At 33.5% G+C, this 23,217-nt stretch overlaps 1 protein-coding gene across 1 annotated transcript; it reads left to right on the top strand.

Moving 5' to 3' along the window:
- Positions 1-6,474: 6,474 nt before the first annotated feature.
- On the top strand, positions 6,475-22,999 carry LOC141336564 (uncharacterized). Its single transcript, XM_073842247.1, has 21 exons — positions 6,475-6,540; positions 6,678-6,802; positions 7,122-7,230; positions 7,320-7,413; positions 9,417-9,573; positions 12,769-12,958; positions 14,261-14,383; positions 14,477-14,530; positions 14,605-14,724; positions 14,929-15,087; positions 15,463-15,516; positions 15,647-15,689; positions 17,488-17,701; positions 19,755-19,834; positions 20,101-20,208; positions 20,310-20,390; positions 20,728-20,832; positions 20,949-21,070; positions 22,262-22,384; positions 22,700-22,748; positions 22,862-22,999. Coding segments are annotated over exons 1-21 (2,175 nt in total). The 5' UTR covers positions 6,475-6,538; the 3' UTR covers positions 22,925-22,999.
- The last annotated feature ends 218 nt before the right edge of the window (positions 23,000-23,217 follow it).

The raw sequence follows: 23,217 nt of genomic DNA, 5'->3' as shown, positions 1-23,217 counted from the left end.
TTAGAGACAACAAATTAAACAATGTAGAACATCTATCACGCTCACACTTTTATAATGATCTTGTTGCAGGTGTGCTTTCCTGTATTTTTTTTTTTTTTCGGAATCTCCCCAATATTCCCGCCACAGTTATTTCAGTGCGGCTGATCAGTTGTTCAGTTGCATAAAGGTATTAAACAAGTATACTATGTAAATCATATTTTGTTGAAGGGATGATTCAGTTGTGACTTTACATAAATGTGAGATGCGACTGTGATGTTCTATGCATCTTGGCTTTGTTGTCTCTAACAATAAAGTCTGATTTTGGCATCTGGATATTTTTGACTCAAGAGATTTTTTGGACAAACAGATTAAATGGAAGTGTAATATCTTAATAGTATCTGGTACATGTCCAGTGACTTGTGTCATGAAAAAAAAGTTTTGTATATGGTCTTTTACAGAGGTGGAAAGAGTAATAAAACATGCTACTCAAGTAAAAGTACTGTTACTTCAATGAAATTTTACTTAATTACAAGTAAAAGTAATGGTCAAAAAATCTAATCAAGTAAAAGTAAAAAGTAACTCTTTTTTTGAACAGCAGGGGTGGGTGGGGGTTTCTAGTGTAGTTCAAAAAAGACAAGGGGATATAAATCTCAACCTGGTTGTTTTTAATTAAGGAAACAACTTTACAAATTAAAGTGCAATAAAAACAAATAAATAAAATACAATTAAAAAAATAAATAAATAAATAACCATATAAAACATTTAGGGAAACAGTCATTTTAGTGCAAATGATCCCATAAAACATTAAACATTACAACCACTGAATGTGGCATAAACTGTGGATTCAGTAGAGCATCCTTTTGTTAAACACTAAAACAGTAGTGCAAATCTAAGTCAAAATGGTTCAGGGACATTCAAGTATTTAGGAAAAAACTGTGCCATTGTCAGATAGTTTCCGATGCGCGATCCCCTCCTTCCCTCCATGCACAATTTTTTTTGCTTGTTTATTTAATTTTATTTATTTTTAATTTATTTTTACTCATAACAGATAAGATTTCAAATTTAGTTAAGTACAATACTTAATTCAAAACATACTTAAGTAAAAGTAAAATTACAAAATTTAAAAGTTACTTTAAAAATAAAATAAAAAGGATAGGGAAATTATTGTGACGAGATTGGGGATGAGCCACAAAAAGAAAGAAAGGAGGAGAGCACCTGTGAATGAGGTCATTATGAACTACAATCCAGAGAGCTGCAGTTGAGATTGTTAGATGTTCTGCAGACATTTCGGTTTTGTTATCTTGACCTTATATTTTTGCCATCTGGAATTTGACTTGAGAGATTTCCATTGTTGGGTTTGAAGGTAAGCACATTTTTATTATTGTCTGTAATTTTTGTTAAACACAAAAGATATTTTCTGTTGTTGTCAACTCAAAAAGTTTGCTGGTTGCACTAAAGCTGCTTATCCTGATCACTTATACTTGGGCAATTTTATTTGGACTTGAATGTTTTTGCCTTTGAAACTAAAAACAATGGGCCTAGATGCTGTGTTTGCGATGGTTAAGGTCTATTAATTTCTTGACTGTCCTTTGCAAATATTTGCATATTTTTAGTGTAAGCTACGCACATCATAAACCCGTATTAAACCCATAAAACAGATGGGTGGCATGTTGTAACGTTTTTAATACAACTAAATTTGTATTTAACGTTGTCACAGTTTAATAAAAAACATTGTAAATTATTAATTACAACGCTTTAATATCGGGTTTTCAAAGAGCGAATATTGTATTTAGAAAGCAAGCAAAGAACACTAAAAATAAATATATAAATAAAGCTGATCTACACTGTGATCTACACGTCGTACTTACATCGGCCCTTTGCTGCTTATGTTGAGAGTACACGTGAGCGATGACTAATCTAAACGACTCTGATTGGCCAATGCGTTCATAAGCTCAACACAATCGTATTTAATTGGCTATAAAGCTCAACACAGTAAAAACGATGAGGTTCATTGATTTGACCATGCAATAATTTAATGGATACTTCAGAACTAGTGGTGTAGTGTATGGGGTTATTTTTGTGTCTTTATTATTCAAACAAATATACTGTGTTTAAGAGTAAAACTATTTATTTTGTAATTAAAAAATAAAAGTTTGCAAAAAAAAAGTCTTCTTAAATCTCAAAAATAAAGAAATTGATAACAAAATTATTTAAAGTGCGTGTACATTTTTTTACAATCTCTTTTTTTTTTTTATTGTACACATTTTTCATTGCGAAAGCACAAATGTTGCTCTCTTTTCTGCTGTCTTTTTTTGCAGGTCTAAAATTTTTGTTTGAAAGTTGAAAAGTTTTGCTTGCGAGTAAAGCTGTATCACAGTTAGGCGGTCTCTATATACCAGGATAAAAAGCCTTTTTCTATTGGTCACTTTCGACTAGTGACCACGCCCTCTACGTTTCCCCGCCACTGCCGCCGCCAGTCTGATTGACTTCTATCAGCCATGGCGAACAACAATTTTTTTTTTACTGAGTAAAATAACTAATTTAACATCTTAAACTCAGTCACAAGTGAATTTATGTAGTCTCTCTTCTCATGCTCACCCATTTAAATACATAACGTTAGCTAAGCCCGTCTGTAGTTCGGTGATGCCGTTGAATAGATTTGATTATCCATTATAGCAAACGTTAGCTGCCAGAGCCCCCAATAGTAAAGCGTCAGGCCAATATTTTTATAGAGTGTAACTTAGCTCCAGTGAAGTCGGTGTAGGTAATCGTTTGTTAAAAGTATTATAATTTTAGATTAGATTAGCAAGCACGGTTCTGGCAGATCGGTCCTCACAGATGAATAAAGAAAAGGGTGTTTTGGAGCGTCTGATGCCCATATGTATATAAACACCACACCACTGATCCTGACAAACTTCTTCAAAACACGTGAGCATCCATTATAAAACATTCGCTGTATAAGCTGCTACGTGAATAATACTGAACTGTGTTCAAGCAGAAATATGATGTATAGTGAGTAGTGCATATACAGTGCGTTGGCGCATCAGTAATAACCCAGCAAGCAATTTTGCGTTTAAAAGACATCTATTAGCCGTTCAAACACAGCCCCTGACGTCTAGGCTAAAACAAGGCAAAATGTGGGCTGTCAGTGAAAATTTAATAGACGTCTAACCATAGCCCAAGAATAGACTAGACATCAGTTAGACCACTATTGAACAACTACATGTATACGTCTAATAGACAGTGAATATGGGTCTAGGCTAAAACAAGACTGAATTTGGGCTGTCAGTGAAAATTTAATAGACGTCTAACCATAGCCCAAGAATAGACTAGACATCAGTTAGACCACTATTGAACGACTACATGTATACGTCTAATAGACAGTGAATATGGGTCTAGGCTAAAACAAGACTGAATTTGGGCTGTCAGTGAAAATTTAATAGACGTCTAACCATAGCCCAAGAATAGACTAGACATCAGTTAGACCACTATTGAACGACTACATGTATATGTCTAATAGACAGTGAATATGGGTCTAGGCTAAAACAAGACTGAATTTGGGCTGTCAGTGAAAATTTAATCGACGTCTAACCATAGCCCAAGTATAGACTAGACATCAGTTAGACCACTATTGAACGACTACATGTATACGTCTAATAGACAGTGAATATGGGTCTAGGCTAAAACAAGACTGAATTTGGGCTGTCAGTGAAAATTTAATAGACGTCTAACCATAGCCCAAAAATAGACTAGACATCAGTTAGACCACTATTGAACGACTACATGTATACGTCTAATAGACAGTGAATATGGGTCTAGGCTAAAACAAGACTGAATTTGGGCTGTCAGTGAAAATTTAATAGACGTCTAACCATAGCCCAAGAATAGACTAGACATCAGTTAGACCACTACTGAACAACTACATGTATACGTCTAATAGACAGTGAATATGGGTCTAGGCTAAAACAAGACTGAATTTGGGCTGTCAGTGAAAATTTAATAGACGTCTAACCATAGCCCAAGAATAGACTAGACATCAGTTAGACCACTACTGAACAACTACATGTATACGTCTAATAGACAGTGAATATGGGTCTAGGCTAAAACAAGACTGAATTTGGGCTGTCAGTGAAAATTTAATAGACATCTAACCATAGCCCAAGAATAGACTAGACATTAGTTAGACCACTATTGAACGACTACATGTATACGTCTAATAGACAGTGAATATGGGTCTAGGCTCGTTTGAGATGAGCAAAATCTGCGCAGAATCGATCACCGGTGATCAACGCAAGATGCACGCCGGTTAGAAAAGTGTCCTAGTTACGTCCGACTTGCTCTGACATCGTGCTGACGTATACATGATTACTTAATATCCCAATGATTTTGACCCATACAATGTATTTTTGGCTATTGCTACAAATAATCCTGTGTTACTTAAGGCTTAAGGTTTTGTGTTCCAGGGTCACATTTAGTTTAATTGTGTTAAATTGTTGTCCGATTTGGTGGCCTTTTTGGCCCAAGCCCTCTTTACATTTGCACCATATACTTACTACTTATATTTATATTTAGACTTTTTACCTGTTTGGTTAGAATTATTATTATTATTATTGGTGGTAGTAGTAGTAGTGGTCAGTGTTACAAGTAACGCAAGTTACGTAATAATATTACTTTTTCCAAGTAACTAGTAAAGTAACTTTTTCAAATAAGTAATGCTAGTTATTTCCCCACATTTATTGATTAAAAGTTCCCCATGTTGAGAGAAATTGTGAGTAAGATGTTACTTTAGTTCTAGAATAAATGTGAACATGCATTAATTCATCTCACTCACTAAAAAACAGATACAGTATTCTTGAAAATTAATAAAAACTGTGAAATTCAACGCAAACCTGCAATAATTAAATATGTTAAATAATACAAATATCCTTTATGTATTTAATCCCATTTTATTAACCGATGTCTTTGCTGCCGACCTTCGATGATCCAATTTATCCATACTAATAAGCAAAAATTACTCCAAATAATAACTTTTGTTTTCCTTTTTTATTGCTGAAGAGCTTACATTTTTTTCTACTGCGGTCTACAATACAGACGTGAATTTACTTTTCTCTAAGCCTGAGGTTTTTGGTGTAAAAAGGCTTTTACATTTTTTGTCAAAAATAGAACTTTTAATATTAAAAACAAACAAGCAAGCCCTGTCCAGATTTAAAAAGTAACGCAAAAGTAACATAAGTTTTAGGGAGTAACTCAGTATTGTAATGCATTAATTTTAAAAGTAACTTTCCCCAACACTGGTTTTTTGTCATGTTTACTATTTTTCCTTTTTCTATACTTGCAATGTTTTGATCCGTTTTCCTGTTGTATTGTTTTCCAATCTGGGAAATTGAATAATTGTTATTTTATTTTATTTTGTCACTGTTTCGTTTTAATGATATCCTTACTAAACGGTCCTTTAAAGATGATGGTATATGCTGGAATATGAAGAATTTATGATTTTGTACAATCTTCCTCTGCCAGCAAGATCTTTCAATTCGGTCATCAAAAGTTTGTCTCTCAGTTATGTGCATCTATTTAAAACATACTTTTGCTTTAATGAGAGAAAAACAAATATGCCCAAACTTTTATTGGATGGAGTTTGTCTTCTTGATAAAAAAATGTAACAGTAAGTTTATAAAGCGAATGTTACACTATTCAGTTTATACATCCCCTAGATGTAAATTTTTCTGGACTAATTTTGTTGACTGTATACATTGGAAGAAAGCGTGGTTACTTCCTGAACAATTTTGCATTTCTAATAAAATCAGAGAGATACATTTTAAGATTTTGCATAATGTTTACCCAACAAACTCCCAAATTGCTTCTTTTTTTGATATTTTTTAATTTATGTGTATTCTGTAAAGTTGAGGAAGAAACTTTACTTCATTTATTCTATCATTGCAATCAGGTTAAATTTCTTTGGGAGAACTTAAGATGTTATCTATCTTCTTTTATATAATGTGATTTAAAATTTACACTAAAAGAAATATTTCTCTATTTTTCTAGTAGTGACTACTGAACTTGTTAATTTTTTTGTTTTGCATTGTAAATTTTTTATTCATAAATCCAAATTTCTTAATATGTTACCTAGATTTGATGTCTTTCTCGCAGAGATTTTGCTTATTGTTTATTCTCTTAAACTTACTGATGATAACAAGAATAACAAGTTTCTTAAGGCTGTTTTTATTTATTTATTTTCTTTTTCTTTCCTTCTTTTATGTTATTGTATTTCTATGCAGTGCTGTTTATTGTTGTTTTCCTTTTTGTCTTGCAATAAAAAAATAAATACTAAACGGTCCTTATCAACCTTGGTTGACATGGCAACATAATAATACCATCACATTCTTTTGGCAGTGAATGTTTTGGGCGGGTTTTTCGTGGAGTGGGCGGGTTCCGAAGAGCTTTTGTTCTGGAAATCCTCGACCCAATCTGGCAACATTTCCGAGTTCGTCAGAGTCACGTGGTCCAGCTAAAGCGCCAAACTTTGAACGCGCGCGTTCGCTTACGCTTCTTTCGATAAAACATGTAAGTATTTTGACTAAGTTACAAAATAATTCCTAAAAAGTAAATGTTAAAGGTCTTCATACGAAACGGAAACAGTGCCAGCTGAGTTAGTTTGGTATCAGAGGTCGTTTCCTCTTATTGTCTGCCATGTTTTGTAGGACGGAGAACAACATACCAATAATCATTTTGAGCGACGAAGATGAAGATGATGATGATGGTGACTTCCTGAGGAGCCACAACGATTCCTCCGTGCTAATCGTTGAAAATGACAGGGACGAAGCAGGTAGTCTGCTTTCCTTTTGTATTTAAACATGACAGTTACAAAAATAAAAGTTACCATAGTGCACATTCACATTTAACGTTACCATAAAAGTACCACGTTTTTGACCATATGTAACATATAGTAATACAATTTTGTTTTTTGCATGTGCTGTAAAAATGCCATGTGTGTTTTTTGTGTGACTGGTAATAACTTTTCTTTTCTTAATACCATGGCTGTACCTCTTTAAAGCTCATTAGAGTACCGTGGTATGCCATGAATACTATGGCATATGAATATAGTAATTCACTGTCATATCTTTGTTTCTCTTTGTTGATCTCAGATATATCTAATAAACATATTGAGGAGTTGGATGAAGACTTGGCCATCACATACTCCCAGACTGCAACAGTGCTTCCACATGCAAGATATGACTGCACCCTGGCATTCTGGTCAGTAAAGCGCTGCGGTCACTCTTATAAACCATATTTGTGTCGTATCTGTGAGTGTTTATGTGTCTTTGTGTGCTTGTTTGTTTTAGTCGAGCAGAGCAGGACATTTCAGGACCTCTACAAAATAATGCAAAGCACTGTGAACAGTGTTTCTGCTATATCTGTGACAAACTGGCATCCGTGGTGAGTGCACTAAGTTCTAACCTAAATCAAACTCTCATTTTTGTCTAGGGTTTACGTTAGTGGATGAAACGTATATATGCAAATGTCAGGTTGTTACGAGACATCAGAAGGGAGAAAATCTAGTTACATTTTTGCATAGGAAAAGTAAATAATGTTTTGGGACCATTAGGCCTAATTTAACTCAAAAATCCACAAAAAATGTTTTATGTGTACTTTAAATTTGGATGTACTACTCCTTTTGCGTGCTGCTGTTATTTCGTGTTGGACGGTGCGCCGGTCGCAGCTTTCACTCTTGTACAATTCATAGCCAATGATGTCAGTTGCAAGTGTTATTTGGTCTTCTCTCTGGTCTTTGGTCAAACTCTTGCTACAATTGTCATCCACAGTGGTCTTCCTCAACATCCCATAATATGCTTATCTAAAGTATGTGAATCATTTTTAATTGAAAACATTTTATCTGACTCCCTAGACTCTCCCAGGCCTACTGTCCTTGACTACAGAAAGAGGCGTTATTCACACAGTACTTGTAGTTGTTTTTCACAGCGTTTGCTGATTAAAGTTCAAACATGAGAGAGAGGGAGACAGAAGAGAGATAAAAATAACAAGAAATATTGAATTCTTCTACCAAGCATGTGATGGACCTGTGCTCATAAGTTATCGGAGGCCATGCATTTGACTGCCTCAAATAACTTCTCCATATTTATCAGTCAAAATTGAACCTTTATATGTATGGGTTCTTGAAATGTTTAGTTTTCAATCCCCTTGCAGTTAACATTCTTTATAAGCAATTACTTAGTTTTTCTCCACTAATGCTCACTATCAAAAGCATCATATATTGACTAGGTAATTTCAATATACAAAGTCTCTTCAGCTCACCAAGCCTGCATTTATTTGATCCAGAAACAGTAATATTGTGGTATATTTTTACTATTTAAAATAACTTCTTTCTATTTGAAAAGGCAAATGATCCCTGTGCTCAAAGCTACATTTTTAGCATCAATACTTCAGTAATCAGTGTCACATGATTCTTCAGAAATCATTCTAATATGCTGACTTGCTGTTCAAGAAACATTTTTTTATTATTATCAATATTTAAAACAGTTGAGTATATTTAAATGCTGTTCTGAACTTTCTATTCATCAAAGAAACCTGAAAAAATTCTACTCAGCTGTTTTCAGCATAATAATAATGTTTTTTGAGCAGCAAATCAGAATATTAGGATTTCTGAAGGATCATGTGACTGGATTAATGGTGCTAAAAATTCAGCTTTGAAAGCACAGGAATAAATTAGATTTTAAAATATATTCAAATAGAAAACAGTTATTTTAAATACTAAAAATATTTTAAAGAAAAACATGAAAAATCTTACTGTCCAAAAAATTTGACTGGTAGTGTATGCTGCAGTGTGATTTTTAGTTTAATTGAGATACTTTTTATTGATTTTTAAGTGTTTTTTTATATATATTTCTGTATATTTTATTTTGTTTTGATTTTTGTTAGATTTTTAGTTTTAGTTTTAGTGCATCAGGTTAAACTAAATGAAAATGTTGCTTTGGTGTCTAGCTGAAATAGGTTTTACATTTTTTATTTTACATTTTATATGTAAGTAGTTTAGTTTAGTTTCCCATATAGCACATTTCTACTGCCTCAAGAGCAGCCCAAAGTGCTGTACAATGCATTCAGGAAATCTGAACAATGACAATAACAAACAAAATACCTTAAAAAAAAAAAGAAAAAAAAGAAAACATATATTACGTCTCTCCTAAATCAGACTCAAACGCCATGATATGAGCGGACAAGTAACAAATAATTTAATGAAAATGTGTTGAAAATGAGTCCCCAACCTGTACATAAATGTACTGTATCTAAACCTTTCTGAAGACAGTTTTTTCACATGGTGTGTTGATGAGTACTAGGCCTGTATTGTGTTATTTTGTCCATACTTGCTGAGTTAATACATACCAGGCTAAAACCAAGTCTACTTTTGCGTTTGCGTTTAACAGTGTGAGCTCTGGACCATCCCTGGTATTTGCCACTGTAATGCCCATAAGCACAGCGTCTACTGGAAGGCTCTTCGTGATAAGAGTCTGATGGGATTTCTGCATGAGTTGAACTTCACCTTTGACCCACTGGATATGGATTCAGACCTACGGTGTGCAGGTATGTTCTCTCGCTTGACTAAAATGCAGATTTAGTGGGCCTCATTTATCAATCCAATGTAAAAATTAGTGCAGATCTGAGCGCACAAATCAACTTTCGACAGAGTTCACGTGTGACTCATGAAACATTCGTATGACGCCAATCCAGTCATATGCTGATTATTATGTGATAAACGTAAAGTTTATGACATGGAGAAACGAAACCCGGCCAAAAAAAGGAAGTAAACTGATGAAAGAGAAATTGATCTTAATCTAAAAACACCCTTTAACCCTATATTTGCAAACAATGACATTCATTTTTACAGTATATTAAATGGCAGCAAATATAACGAAACATGTATAAACATTATAGCCTATTTAGTTCTCCTTAATCCACAATGAACCATTTAAATTGAATGGTATTACAGAACAAGAATGAAAAATAAGTAGCTATAAAATTGTATATTAAACTATAAAGTAAAACACAAATTAGGCTATAGTGAATACAGAATACAAACGTCAAGCTAAAATGAATAAATGAGTAAAGCAAAACTAAACGGCATTGGGCTCACAAGCCTCTCTCATCGACATCCAAATGTTTCCATTTTTTGCCATTTAACATTTGGTTGCTAAACTATTATCCATGATGTAAACAAGCAATGCTGAAATGTTGTGTGTGCGCGTGTGAGGTGCCTGTGTGATCAGTTATATTTAATAAAGATTTAAAGAAAACAAATAAAATGCTTTAAGAGTGTCACAAAAACCTCTTTCTGGATATAAATTAAATATTGGGAAAACAGAAGTAATTTCATATAACTATACTCCTCCTACAAATATCAAAGATACATTTACGTTAAAATGGCGTACAAAATCTTTTAAATATTTAGGTATCCAATTGACAAAAGACATAGAAAAAATACAAAAAAAGAATTTTGGACCATTAACTCAAAAAATTAGAGAAGATCTAACCAGATGGAACTTAATTCCTTTTTTGAGTTTTAGCTCAAGGATTGAAGCAATTAAAATGAATATATTACCAAAATTTCTATATCTATTTCAGTGTTTACCTGTAGAAATAACTACAAAACAATTCATAGAATGGGATAAAATGTTTTCACGATTCATTTGGCAAGGAAAAAAGCCCAGAGTGCGTTTTAAAACTTTGCAGTTGCCAAAGGATAAAGGAGGATGGGCTCTTCCTTCACTAAAAGATTATTATATAGCAGCACAAATTAAGACCGTGGTGAACTGGTGCGACCCACATTATCATGCTCCATGGAAGGATATGGAAAGTTATACATCAAAGAATATCCCTATACAAGCCATATTAACAGATAGCAAATTACGACAATATATAGAAACCATAGAAGACCCATGGACAAAACTCACTTTAAATGTCTGGGCAACAGTGATAAAGGAATATAATTTGTTGGAATACAGTACAGTTTTGAAATGGGTTGCTTATGATTCAGACTTCACCCCAAACAGGTTGGATAACAGATTTAAATTGTGGGCAAAAAAGGGAATTACTTGTTTTTGCACCATTATTGAGAAAGGTGAAATTTTAAATTTTCAATTACTAAAGGAGAAGTTTTTTCTAAAAAATCAGGACTTCTATAGATACCTCCAGGTTAGAAATTATTATGATCAAAAAATAAAAAGAAAACCTGAAGATAAATTGAATCCATTGATAGACCTGCTTAAGAGGGCATACACATCAGGTATTAGATATAATATTGTTTCTCAGATATACAAGAGTTTGGAAAATATGAAAACGCACTCTACAAGTTATATTAAGGAGAAATGGAGGACAGAATGTGGAATAAACTTTACTGATGAAGAGTGGTCCAATATATGGAAATTTCAATGGAAATCAACTAGTTCACTTAATTGGAAAGAATACTGTTGGAAAAACATTATTAGATATTTTAAAACACCAGTACAAACGGCCAAATACAGTAATATTTCTCCAAAATGTTGGCGAAATTGTGGATGTAATGAATCAAACCATTATCATATATTTTGGGAATGCCTACATATTCAAGAATACTGGAAAGAAATACAAGAGGCTCTTGAATATATCTTTAGAAGAGACATACCTCTAGAAAGCAAATTGCTGTATTTTGGATATGTACATCCAGATATTGTAACAGCAGATGATAAATACTTGATAGGTGTGCTTTTGGCAGCCAGCAAGAAAGCAATCACACGTAAATGGTTAAACCAAGAGAGACCAACTTTGGAGAATTGGATAGATGTGACCACAGAGATTTATACAATGGAAAAGATCACATATTTGGTTAATTTAAAGAAGAATTCATTCCTGGGAAAATGGAGGAAATGGGTTGAATATGTATCAGAAAGAAGGCCTGATTTTGTGGTTATAAATAAATAAGATATGTAGATACACAGTTATAATATATGTTCATACATATATACATATGTACATGTTTGCAAATATGCATATAACCTGTCATCTGAGGTTAATTTGTATGGAACTGATTTAGGACACATGTTCTCACCCTGGATGTATATAGTTGTTGTTTTTTTGTTTTTGTTTTGTTTTTTCTCTTTCTCTCTCTTTTTCTTTTTCTTTTCTCTAATGTTATTTTGTCAAAAGGAAAACTGGTTATACTGTGAAACGGTTTAATGAAGGCTGAGTATAACTTATAGATTAAACATTCTGTGTAATTGTACACATCCACATATTGTAAAGATAATCTTTGGTTACACTGAACATTGTATGTAACTTGAAATATGCTATGTGATTGTTTACGATTGTACTCGATATTCACAATAAATAAAAAAAAAATAGGAAAAAAAAAAAAAAAAAGAGTGTCACAAAAAGACAAGTGGTTGTTTATGCTGCTATTTGCGCATATAAATATAACGTCCTAAAAGAACAAGAAAGCTTTGTTTGTTGGCCAGGAAAATAATCTAAATGAACAAAATGCTGTCTGTCATTATACAATTCTCCGAAATTCTCTATGATGCAACCAATTTCAGGCTAACTCAAAAACTTGCATACATGAGCTCATACCTGACGTGAGATTTGATCACGTTTGCTCACGTCAACTTTGATCAATTCCAAGTTTTGCGTAGAAACAACTGTACGCCTAATTTTCTGTCGTACATTCATTTCATAAATGAAGGCCCACTGTCTCTTAGTCCCTTTGCCAGCCTAAATCTTTGTATTGTTTGTGTGTTTATGTGGTAGAAACCTCATTGCAGAAATTTGCTGGTAGTTTGGCAATGAAGTATGCAACGTTTTTGTTGGGGTTTGAGAATCCCAACCATGCAGTGAGCTGCCGGTGCACCTGTCACCGCAATATTACCAGCAATACACAGAGTCAAACCATCGGATGTAAAGGATGCTATAAACATCACTTTAAGATGCTGGAGTATGAGTAAGTGATTTTCCTTTTACATTATTTTCAGAAGTAGTAATTTGTATTTTGCCAATTGAACTATCATAAAACTGTTCAATAAACCAAACTGTGATCGAAAAATAAAATTATGGCAGTTTAAGTATTGTATTTTGGGTAAGAAAATAAACACTTTTAAAATTGAGTTTTATTATCCACCTTTTCTTCTAGTAAGAGTGAGCATTTGTAAAATATCTGGGTCTGGATTCCGGTCTCATCCACGTCCAGCTATTTTTAGCTGTACAAAACGGCTCGTTTTGCGGCTTGATATTGCAAATTGGTGTGTCTTACCATATTATTTTAATGTATTATTTTAATTATGAACACTCTGGTTTGTAGTGCAAATAGTTTTACTGTTTACTGCACGTTGTTGTTCTTCTCGTTATTTCTCTATAGTTGTTAATGAACCAGAAGTTTTACCCATAGGCTTACTTCTAAGTTAGAGAATAAAGTGGATAGTAGCAAATAGGGCTGGGTATTGTGACCAATTCAGCGATTCGATTCTTATTTTATGGTTTCAATTCGATTCAATATCAATTAGCTATCAATATTTCATTTAAAATGTTAGTTTTGCAGACATGGGGTCCATATTTTGATATAATTGCTGGTAACTGAAACTCTCCTACTTAAGTTTATTACTGAAATACACATCTACATTAATAATAGGGTGCACACAGTTGTTTATTTTAAACAACTTTTATTTTAAATGAACACTGTAACAAGAAATCATAAATATGTGCATCCATTGTACACCATGTAAACAAACTGCAAAATGCACATTACTGTAAAAAATAAAAAGACTGTAAATGTGCAACAGTAAAATCTATTAAGAACTTCTAACATGTTTAAGAAATAAAACATTTTTCTAAAGTCAAAATGTTCAAAACAGGCCCATCATAAAGCCCTTGTCTGCGTATACAAAACATTCTAACTGTCCATAAAACTAACAGTTCTTAACTACAGCCTAATCATTTTTGATCACCAGATTTTTCTGCAAAAAAAGCAGCTGATGGTGACACCTTCAGGACGAGAGGTGAATATTCATATCCTCTTACGTGAAGCACGCGCATTAAGAATCCCCGAATCGATATCGTTGCGTTAAACTGAAGATCGATTAAAATCGGAGAATCGATATTTTTTACCCAGCCCTAGTAGCAAAATTTTACCCAAGTATAATCAAAAATATTAGTGATTCTTGGCAAACACCACTAATCAAATCAAATTCTGTAATCAATGCATTAAACTTAAGTGCTTGCTATGCTAATATTTTATTTATTTTTGCAGTTACACTGTTGTGAGTCAACATATCAAAATGTTTTTGAATGAAGCAAAGAAAGAGAACCCAAAGGCTTGTGTTGTGATGCTGTTAGGGGCTATTAAGCTTTTCATCAACCACACGACTCCTGGGTAATGTATTTTACACTATTGCACATTCTGACCTTTGTCTTTGCATTGTAAGATATAATAATTACAGCTCTTAGTGTTTTTTCTCTCTTGCAGAAATATACATGCTGCTAACACTGTAGCTGAAACGGTGTCAATGCTTCTGTGGAGGTAATGCAACAAACAAAAGTGTTGTTTTGTGTTTACTCAGTTTCATTTTCTGTCCTAAACTGTTTGTCTTCCAGATTCATGACGAAGGTGTGGACGCTTTTAGTTGGATTTGATTTTTCCGGCTCCTTTATAAAGCAGCTGGAGTCTTTCTACCAGAAGCTTCCTCTGCCTTCAAACTGCACACTGCCAAAAAGGTAACACCACAGCGTCATTTGCATTTGAAAAAGCTATTGCATCTAAAAATATATATATTTTTTAATCATCATTGGCTCACTTTATGTTGTTTTCTAGTTTAAAGAATGTGCTTGTTAATACACTAATTGTTCAGTTGTGCCTGCCATTTGATTTTTTTAAATTATTTTTTTTAAATAATTGAATTGTGTTTTCGTTGGCTGCAGTCTGAGTGTGCTACCTTGGGATGATCCCTTGCTCTCTGCCGTGATGAAAGGTCAAAACATCACAGGAGAGAGGCAGGGCAAAGGTCGGAGGCATCAAATCTTGTGTGAACCTCTGGTCGTGGTTCAAGCAAGAGTCTGTAAACTTCAACAACAAAACAAGTAATGCCCTTTCCTTAGTGTACTTTTTATGCTCTGTTTACTGATTATTACAATGCTCTACATTTACTTGTATGATGTGTGCAATACATCATATAGGCCTGCAAAGAATCACATGCAAACCTCAGCAGCTGTTGAATTTAAATACCAGTCATTTTCACTATGTTGCAATGACCTGTAATAGTGTAGCAATAAGTTTAATACATTCTACACTCTTTGAATCCATTCCAGGATTTTAGTTATTTTAAAATCATTTTTCTTTGTGAACGGCGCAGAAAAAAGTTTGGAGATTCTATGTTGGCCAGTGATTATTATTTGAGTTTTGAAAGTATTGCTGTTGCCCTTGTCAGCTGTAATATAATCTATACATTTTGTTAGGTACCGTGAGCTGGCTCGCTATCTCAAAGTTGTCAAAAGCATCAATAATCCCACGTGAGTTCCAGCTGCATATCATGAACACACATTGCGCTGATTATATATATATATATATATATATATATATATATATATATTATTGCTATTTATGGTACAATCTCTTATTGAATGTCTATCTGGGATTTAGACTGCAGAGAATGAAAGACTTGGTTCCCCTCTACCTGTGCAAGGTAAACTGAAATACTCCTTTTAAGCATTTTAAAAAATTGTTTACCCAAAAATGTAAAAAACTTACCCTCAGGCCATCCAAGATGTAGATGAATTTTTCATTAGAACGAATTTCAAGATATTAATCATTAGATAATTTGCACATCAAAAGATCCTCTGCAGTGAATGGGTGCCGTCAGATTGAGAGTCCAAACAGCTAAAAACTTGCAATGATCCACACCACTCCAGTTAGGGCTGCTCAATTTTGGCAAAAATCATAATCACGATTATTTTGGTCAATATTGTAATCACGATTATTTAAACGATTATGACAGGCTCCAAAACTTTACATAGTGATTAATTTAAAGATAGCAATACAGCGAGAAAAAAGATACAAATAAAAAAAACAGTGCTTTAAAAATACTGAAAACTTTTATGCAAGTCTAAAGTAGTCTAACAATACTACAGAAATTGATTTGAATGTAAAATAAAACAATGTCTTCACTCTAATAGATAAACATGCTTTGTTTCTTATTAAAACTAAAAACGTCCTTCATTCAAGAGCAGTGAGTGATGTTTCTCGTATAAAACGTATTTTTACATTTTATTCATATTAGGCACAGAGACGCCAAAAGGAATATTATGTGTTGCCGCTTTTACCTCACGGACCCATTATACTGTTACGCACGGATTTTCATTCTCAACTATTTATGTTCATTTAAGACATAACTGACAAGAGTTTACATGAATAATCACCAAGCCCCTCATTTTGAAATATTTTTGCGTGTATTTGACCGTTTAGGTGTGCACCTTGAGCGAAAAAAAAAAAGCTAACTTTCATGTCCGTGTGCCGCTCCGTCTTTGAGCGCATTAAGGACAGCGCAAGTTTTCTTACGTGCTATTAAAAACACAACATCAAAGAAACATTAATAAATCAAGCACGTCCCATTTTATGAAAGCCACCTTACATGATTTAGCTGATTTGCAAGTGAAATTTGGCTTTTATGGAGGAGCGAAAGCGCACCACTGGTAAAAGTGCAGAATGGGGCGCAATCGTTTCATCTCGATTACTGCATTTTCATGATCGTTTGAAGCAGAAATCGAAATCGAAACCGAATTTCGATTAATTGCACAGCCCTAACTCCAGTCCATCAATTAACCTCATAATGAGTGTGACGATCTTTTTTTAACTTTATATTGGTGTCAGCTCTAAAGCAAAATATGCACAGATCAAGCACTGTTTACAAGTGGAAACAGTCCAAAATAGTTTAACATGAGATAAACTCTTTCACTAAAGGAAGTGTAATGGATTTTGGACTCCTATTTTTGGCCAGAAGCATTAGACTTGTTTCTTACAACGGTGCAGCTTTTTGCTTCATAAAACTTTGATTGATGTACTGGAGTGGTGTGGATTATTGTCATGCTTTTATCAACTTATTCTGACGGCACCTATTCACTGCAGAGGATCCATTGGTAAGCAACTGATGTACTGCTGAATTTCTCCAAACCTGTTGCGATTGAGAAACAGGATGTAGGTGAGTTTAAGTACGTTCTCGGCTAATTAAAATTTTTTAGTAAACTATTTTAGTCATGACTCTTTTGCAATTTCTGACTTGCTAATGCAAGGGATTTGTATCTAGTATGCCCGTTTCCTAAAATATGTTTATTAAATTATAAAATGCATATCTCAAAAAAGAGGAAATGTGTTTGTGGACCCTAGGTTCAAAATTTCTGTTAATGATGCCTAATGTTTGCATGTAATCAATCAATGGAAAAGTTAGTGAAAATACCCCTTCTTGAGTGTTTTGTTTGTGTGTTTAGGATGGTGACTACACTGGTGCAGTCTGCCACATGTTATCACCATTGCCCGCTGCCACATGCCTCGCATCCCGCCTCACACCTCAGCAATTCAGGGCTTATCTCAGAATTCTCACATCAGGCCATGCCCCTGTTGTAACGCACGAACTTGATACAGGAAATGGCCATATGATCATACCTGATCCTTTACTGAGCACTAAGTGGACACTCATCGAAGGTAGACAATTGACAGCATTCATTTTCTTATTCATATGAGCTTTCACTATTGTGTTGCAAAGGCACTTACATGAATAGTTTGTTTTAAGCTAAATCATAGCACTTTCATTGTGAGTAAAATGTAAGAAAACTAACAACTTGTAATACAGTTTATGTACATTTATGTAGTGATGTACACTACCGTTCAAAAGTTTGGGGTCAGTAAGACTTGTAATAGTCTTTAAAGAAGTCTCTTATGCTCAACAAGGCTGCATTTATTTGATTAAAAATACAGAAAAAAACAGTAATATTGCAAAATGTTTTTACAATATAAAATAATGTTTTTAATTTTAACATACTTTAAAATAATTTATTCCTGTGATGAAAAGCTGAATTTGCTGTTACTCCAGTCTTAAGTGTCACATGATCCTTCAGAAATCATTCTAATATGCTGATTTATTATTAAAATGATCAATGTTGGATAATATCAACAGTTGCTGCCAAAATTTTTTTGGAACCTTTCATGAATAACAAGTTTAAAATGTACAGTGTTTATTCAAAATAAAATTTTTACAACAATGTAATTTTTAACTTGATTCATCCTTGGTGAATAAAAGTATTAATTTCTTACAAAAAAAAGAAACAATAAAAATGTACTGACCCCAAACTTTTGAACGTGCATGTAACTTGTTTGTTGAGGAAACGGGACTAATTTAGGGTCAAATGTGTGTGTTTAGGGTCATCACATCTAGGCCTGTCTCGATAACTTTTTGTTGTGCGATATATTGCTTCAGAAATAATTAAGTGATATTGTCATTTTAAGACTGTTTTATGCCACTGAATATTAGATTAGATTTAGATTAGATTCAACTTTATTGTCATTACACATGTACAAGTACAAGGCAACAAAATGCAGTTTAGGTCTAACCAGGAGTGCAATAAGCAGCAAGTGCAGGATAAAGGTATAATTTATAAGTGCACTTATAGGAGATATGTACATGGAGAAACTATGGATAATATTTACAGATGAAGTACTGTGAGCATAATTTACAGATGCTGATTAACTACAATTACAATGTACAAATAGATGAACATAATATACAGGTTGCTATTAACTAAAATGTAAATTGCAGGTAGATAGTGTGTGACCCTGGACCACAAAACCAGTCATAACAGGCACATTTTTTAAAATTGAGGTTTATAATTGATGTATGGTTTGTTAGGATAGGACAATAATACAATTGTACGAGATGCAACTATTTGAAAATCTGGAATCTGAGGGTGCAAAAAATATTGAGAAAATTGTCTTTAAAGTTGTCCAAATGAAGTTCTTAGCAATGCATATTACTAAAACAAAAATTAAGTTTTGATATATTTACAGTAGGAAATTAGCAAAATATCTTCTTGGAACATGATTTTTATTTAATATCCTAATGATTTTTGACATGAAAGAAAAATTTATCATTTTGACCCATGTATTTTTGGCTATTGCTACAAATATACCCATGCTACTAATGACTAGTTTTGTGGTCCAGGGTCACACATAATCATAATATAACAGCATAATAATTCAAGAAGGCCTAAACGCTTTCAAATGACAACAAACTTTTAATTCTCAATATTTAGATCCCAGAAATTAAGTATTGTGGCAAAAATGTTAGATGCCTTCAAAAACTTGAATAAATAGTAAATGTTTTTTTTTTTTTTTTTTTAACAAAAAGTGCAAAGTAGCAAGTAAAAAAAGAAAAATGCACAAAGAACTTGTATGGAGATTTTTCTATCTACAGATTTTTCCTTGACCTTCTTTTCTCTGTAAATTAAGGGTGCAGGCTATTGCTGCTCTCAACTTAGCTGTCAGATGTTCGTATGCACAAAGGCACAGATCCCTTAACAAGGCCATATCTGCATATGAAACTTGGAAGAGCTTTAATTTAGTGTTCAGGATTGGAAAGCTGCTGATTGGAAATGATTGACTTTTTTTGTGAAATGACTTTTTTTTTTTTTTTTTTTTTAATGAGTGGTAGCATTCAGATGTAACGTTTAATGTGCAAATTGTTTCTGTGCCTTCATTAAAGGTTCAAATTCGTTCAAGATGATGGAGGTACTGAAGTTTGCACTGAGGGTTCTGGACTGCAACTGCACTGTTTTTGCTGATGTAAGTAAAATGGTATATAATGGTATTTTATGTAACCTAATATTTCAGTTGCAAATGCTCAGTTTGATTTGAGTTATAAAATCAGCTTTATTTTTCCCCAAATTATTTTTTCTGTATTTAGTTTTTTCTGTTTTAACTTTTTAGACTTTTAATGGTTAAGTTACATTTTTAGTCAAAAAGCTTGTCTAATTGAAATCATGAAGCTTACACTATTTATTTATTAAAAATTATAATGTTTTGTAATGGATGTCTCTATATGTTTGTAGTCAGAAACGTGGGTTTATCTGCTCAGTGTTGTCAGTTCCAGTTTTACTACTCCAGAAGGTGTTCCTGTTGGTGCATTCTTTGCCGAGCCTGACATCACCTATCAAACGGTGAGAGGAGTGTTTATTTAGTGTCTGTCTAGATGAGAAAAGGGTTGGAAAACATACTAATATGGTATAATGGAGACTGATAATTAAGCGTTTCTGCTTAGGTGACCAGAGCTGCTGCCAGTGCAATTCTTGAGGAGCTGACAACGACTTCTCGTATACAAATCCCCAAAACCTTTGAGAGTGTGAGTTTTAATCAATTGGTTCTTTGCAAATATCTATAAATCAGGGTATCTGATGCCCAATATGATTCCAGAGTATTACATTTTCAGTGTTTTTGATCAAATAAAGGCAGCCTTGATAAGCATAAGAAACCTTTTTTTTTTTTTTTTTTTTAACATTAAAAGTCTTACTGATCTCAAACTCTTGAATGACATTGCATGTATATAATGATAGCAAATGACATCAAAAATTGTCTTTTTTATATATGCCTGCTGTAGTTTAAAAAATTGGTTAGATATTATTAATAGTTTTGTGATTATTGGTGCAGCATGTAATGTTGTTTTACCATCTTCCCATTAGGGTTATCCTGACCAGGCTAGACTGCTGTTGGCCACTCAGGCTTTGGTACTGCGCATTTTCCACTCACAGTTCAGGCCCATCTTCAGCATCGTCCTGTCTTTTAGGGTGCATATTTTTTTCTAGTTTTTAATCAACTTGAGCAAAAGTCTGTATTGTATTATCCCATGTAGTCCTAATTTTGTGCAGGCTCTTTTGTGTGATTTGTGTATGTTTGCCTTTAGTTCAACCGCTGGGCGCTCCGTTGGTTCTTCTACAGTCTGCTGGCGAGGCCAGATGTGCTGCACTACCTCCTTTGCTGTCTTCTGGAGGAACTGTCTGACGAGCGATACCAACTCCTACAGAGGTATCGGTGTGCGTTCGTGCGCATTCACCAAAACTAAAACATCATGTCATGTTAAGCATGTACAGTTGTGGGCAAAAGTTTACATACCCATTGCAGAATCTACAAAATGTTAATTATTTTACCAAAATTAGAGAGATCATGCAAAATGCATGTTATTTTTTATTTAGTACTTACATGAAGATATTTCATATAAAAGATGTTTACATATAGTTCACAAGAGAAAATAAGTTTAATTTATAAAAATGACCCTGTTCAAAAGTTTACGTACACTTGAATCTTAATACTGTGTTGTTTCCTGAATATTCCACAGCAGTTTTTTTGTTTAGTGATAGTTATTCATGAGTGCCTTTGTTTGTCCTAAACAGTTAAACTGCCTGTTGTTCTTCAAAAAAAAAAAAAACTTCAGGTCCCACAAATTCTTTGGTTTTTCAGCATTTTAATGTATTTGAACCCTTTCCAACAATTACTGTATGATTTTTGAGATCCATCTTTTTACACTGAGGACAACTGAGAGATTCATATGCAACTATTACAGAAGGTTCAAACACTTTCTGATGCTCCAGAAGGAAAAAACATGCATTAAGAGCCAGGGGTTAGGTTTTTTCTTTTGCCTAAATATATTTTTTCACTTAGTACTGCCATTCAGAAGCTACAGAAGATACTTACTTGTTTCCCAGAAGACAAAAGTTAAATTTATCTTGATATTCAAATTTAAAAATCCTTTTGTAATAGAGTCCCGCAGTTGTCCTCAGTCTGAAAAGATGGATCTCAAAGTCATATAGTCATTGTTGGAAAGGGTTCAAATACACCAAAATGCTGAAAAACCAAAGAATTTCTGGGACCTAAAAGAATTTTCTGTAGACCAGCGAGCAGTTTAACTGTTCAGGACAAACAAGGGACTCATTAACTACTATCACTAAACAAAAAAATAAACAGCTCTGGATCATTCAGGTAACAACATAGTAATAAGATTCAAGTGTATGTAAACTTATTTAAATAATAATTTTCTTGTGGAGTGTATATATAAACCTCTTTTATGTGAAATATCTTATTCAGGTGAGTACTAAATAAAAAAAATACATATGCATTTTATATGATCTATCTTATTTTGGTAAAAAAGTAACATTTTGCAGATTCTGCAAGGTTTATAAACATTTGACCTCAACTGTACATGCTCTGTATTTGTTTCAGAAAATGGAGTGAAACCGAACATTCCCTGATTGCATACTTCCTCTGCATGTACTTCTGGGAAAAGAGCGTGGTTCTGGACCTGAACACCTATCCCACCAATAGCTTGCTTGCCACTTGGAACGAGTAAGCAGCAGTCCATCACTATAGTATAGTCGCATGTCATTAATGATCTTTATTACATAATCATCTAGATATCTATAACATTTCAGCACAGAGTGTTAGAGATGCATGAATTTTAAGAAGCAATTTGTAATATGTAGTTGGATTACATTGGGATGTTTTGGATATTCCTTATTTACTTTGTCCAGAAGGATATAAAAAGGATGATTGTGGATAAAACAGGAATGTCACTATAAAGCAATTTAGAAACTGGATAATTTTGTTAAAATGAAATAATTAAATCTGTTGACAATTTGCAAATGCACTCTTTGATTTCAGATCGCAAAACCCTTGGCAGCTAAGCTTGAAACTATATCTTGAATGCAACGTAAGAATCTTTTCCACTCGTTTATATCTTAGCGTAATGTAAATTTACAAAGATATATTTGGTTAAATCTTAACTTCTGTTCTTAAGTTAATCTGCTCTTCTCTCTCTTGCAGGTGGCCAAACTTACTCCAGAAAAGCGTCAAATCCTGCATGAAATCCAACATCATGGAAAATAAGTCTGACCAATGTCCTGTTTTAAAAACAAGTAGTTTTAATGTACATACAGAGTGGATTTAATGTTTTCAAAGAATATAAGTGGGAGTTCAGATTTTTTGTTTTCCTCACCTGGGAATTTACCAGTATTTTGCAACGTTTTTTGCAGTTACAGGACTGTGAACGATATATGGAGGATGTTAAATACAAACGGTTATATTCAGCAACGGAACAATATACAATTTTTTGAACATCAGCCGTAATGTAAATAAATTACAGAATTTCAAATGCAACACTGATATGGAGCTGTTCATTT

This window comes from Garra rufa, chromosome 6 (assembly GCF_049309525.1).
Source record: "Garra rufa chromosome 6, GarRuf1.0, whole genome shotgun sequence".
NCBI classification, from domain to species: Eukaryota; Metazoa; Chordata; class Actinopteri; order Cypriniformes; family Cyprinidae; genus Garra; species Garra rufa.
This window is presented reverse-complemented; position numbering and strand designations above follow the sequence as displayed.